Below are 3,105 nucleotides of genomic sequence, written 5' to 3'. Positions count from 1 at the left end.
TGTGTGTGTGTGTGTGTGTGTGTGTGTCTGTGTGATGGGGTGGTGGTTGTGCTGCGATGGATAAATTTCCACTTTCTCGCTTTAGCAGCTGTGATGCTGACTATATTCTGGAGGAGAAGTTAGACTCGCTGTTACAGTTTCATGCTGCAGGGCCGTGGGTCCCAACATAAGGGTCGGGACCCTTAAGGGGCCGCGAGATGGAAGTAAGGGAACGCAAGTTAGGAAAAGAAGATTTGTCGCTTTTTTTCATGGTGGTTTTTATGGTTTTAAAACCCAGAAAGAAAAGTTTTGGGCATAAATAACCCTCGTGTTGTCTTCCCGTCGAACGGGAACATCAATACTTTAATTGAGGCTTTTTTTTATCAATGTTTTTAACTTTGTTTTATCAATGTTTTTAACTTTTTTAACGTTTGTGTCCCATTTTTCAGCACTTGATGCTTTTGGTAAATGTTTGTGGCTTTTTTTATGTTTAACATCAACGTAACGGTTCACGTATCTGGGGGTGACTGTTACCAGGAAACCTGCACGGCTACTCAAAGACAATTGGACTTTGAAAATGTTGCAATTGAAGCGGAGCATAGATTTCTGGAAGACTCTTCCACTGTCATTGGTCGGGAGGGTGAACGCCATTAAGATGGTGGTTCTCCCACGATTCTTATATTTGTTTCAGTCGATCCCATCATGCATTCCTCAAAGCTTCTTTAAGAAATTAGACTCTACTATAATCCCCTTTATCTGGCAGTATAAAGCAGTGCGAATTAACAAGAAACACCTACGTAAAACAAAGAAAGAGGGTGGCTTTAGTCTCCCAGACTTCAGATGCTACTATTGGGCCGCACACTTAAACATGTTGGCTTTCTGGAGAAGAGTTTCATTTGGGAAGAGCATTGTTGGAGGTCCCCCTGCCTGGCTTCCCATAGAACAATCCGTCTGCTGCGGGACTTCTCTTCCGGCTCTACTGAACAGCCCTGTTAAGATGGACAAATCTTCATATGAAGGGAACTTTCTGGTACACAGCTCTTTGAAAGTCTGGAAGCAGATTAAACAACACTTGAAAGCCCCAGATATGTTCATAGACAGCCCTATCTGCAACTACCGTGCCTTTAAACCTTCAGGGATGGATCCTGTGTTTGCTCTGTGGAGGGGATTGGGAGTGCAACGCTTGAAGGACTTGTATCTAGGGGGACAACTCATGTCCTTTGATCAGTTAAGGAACAAATATAGTCTCCCTGCCTCACACCTTTTCCGATATCTGCAGATTCGGCCTTTTATAAGGTCCAGCCTGTCTGAATCTTCAGACCTACCACGGCACCGCACACTCGAAAATATAATTGAGGTCCAGCCAGGCAGCAAGGGAGCAGTGGCAGTCTTATACCAGACGCTGATCAGCCATGAACCAATCAGCACAGATAGGTCAAGAACTGAATGGCAGACAGAACTGGGGTTGCCCCTCACTCAGGAATTCTGGGAGTCATGTCTTGCAAACATTCATAAGTGTTCAGTGAATGTGAGACACAATCTAATACAATTTAAAGTAATACACAGGTTGCACTACTCAAAAGCTAAATTTAGCAGGATGTACCCCAGTGTTTCTGCATTATGCAATAAGTGTAAGACTCTAGAGGGCTCCCTCACGCACCAGTTTTGGACTTGCCCTAATCTTTTCTCATTCTGGTCTTCAGTATTTGATTTCTTCTCGAAAGCCTTAAACAAGCAGTGGAAACCCGACCCCCTGGTTGCCATTTTGGGGTCTACAAATGACACTGTGGTGAACTGTGGCAGGGACAAATGACCGGTGTATCTGGGTATGGTTCTGGCTAAAAGAATTACATTAAGATTATGGAAGTCCGAGGCAGCGCCCTCATTTGAGATGTGGTTAAGAGAGCTGGGTGAGGTCCTTCATCTGGAGAAGCTCAGATTCACAAATTCAGGGAGGAAAAGTGTATTTAATAGGGCATGGGGTCCGATTTTAAAACACCTGGAGGGTCCGAGGGGGGGTAGCGGTGTGATTGACTAAGGTTTGCTTTTTGTTCTTGTAGGTAACTAATTCTTGATATTTGCCGTGATGTCTCACCATAATGTACCGCCATATAACTACAATTTGTACTTTCTTGTTGCTGCTTATTGTTATTGATGTTGTTGTTATGTTAATGTATGGATAAGAAAACGGAAAAATTATGTTGCTTGTACGAACAAATGTGGTCTGTACCCAAGGTTGATCTGCAATAAACACACTGTTAAAAAAAACAAAAAAAACCATCAACGTAACACTAACTTATTAACTTTAGTTTTACAGTTATTTTTGGAATTTATGGTCAATAAACCTCATTTATAGGAAATTATACCTCATGTTTGAGTTAGAAAAGCAGAAATTAGGAATTATTGAGACTAAAATTAAAGGAATGGATGTTGATGATAATCACAGACTGGAATATGTCAACTTTTACTCAATACTATTTAAAAAAAACACTTCAATTTGTTTTCAAATGCTATAAAATTGAATAAGACGCCCCGAAATTAATGAAAGTAGAGATTTGTACTTGGCAAAGAGCGTTGTGTGGACTCAATCATGTTATTTTGGGGAATAAAAAAAAAATGTGACTTATAAAAACGGGTCAATTTGACTCGAGGACAACATGAGGGTCAAACTCGCAACGCACAGCTGACTGTATGCTGTAAACTGTCACAAACTGCAGTAAAAACCCAAATTGAGACACAACTTCCACACCACACATGTCCACAGAATGCTTGTGTAACCTGATTAATACCGCCATGTCACAAATTTCTGAATCAGACAATGCTATATTCAGACAAAGGCCATATTTTGAATATCCAAACAGAATATGCTGTTTACGTGACATTTCTCACATTCACAAAACGGTCATGTTATGTCATATTTTGGCGCAGGATGGTGGCTAAGTGGTTAGCACTTCTATCTCATTACAGCTAACACTGGCGCATTCACAGAAATGTTGAATTATGTTCATTATCCTAATCCAATAATAATAATTATATAACATAATAACATCCTTCGCTCATAGCTCCTCCTGAGATACGTCCTCGCTCATAGCTCCTCCTGAGATACATCCTCGCTCATAGCTCCTC

The 3,105-nt window shown here is 41.1% G+C and overlaps 1 protein-coding gene across 1 annotated transcript in view; it reads right to left on the bottom strand.

Annotated features, from left to right (window-relative positions):
• tnikb (TRAF2 and NCK interacting kinase b) overlaps nt 1-3,105 on the bottom strand; it is a 33,962-nt gene that overhangs the window by 30,433 nt on the left and 424 nt on the right. Inside the window, exon 2 of the mRNA XM_034862811.1 lies at nt 960-1,029. Within this exon, the coding sequence (XP_034718702.1) occupies nt 960-1,029 (70 nt within the window). The remainder of the gene's footprint in view (nt 1-959; nt 1,030-3,105) is intronic.

Source organism: Etheostoma cragini, chromosome 22 (assembly GCF_013103735.1).
Source record: "Etheostoma cragini isolate CJK2018 chromosome 22, CSU_Ecrag_1.0, whole genome shotgun sequence".
Lineage (NCBI taxonomy): Eukaryota > Metazoa > Chordata > Actinopteri > Perciformes > Percidae > Etheostoma > Etheostoma cragini.
Note: the sequence above shows the minus strand (reverse complement) of the source record. Positions and strands in the feature narration are given on the sequence as shown.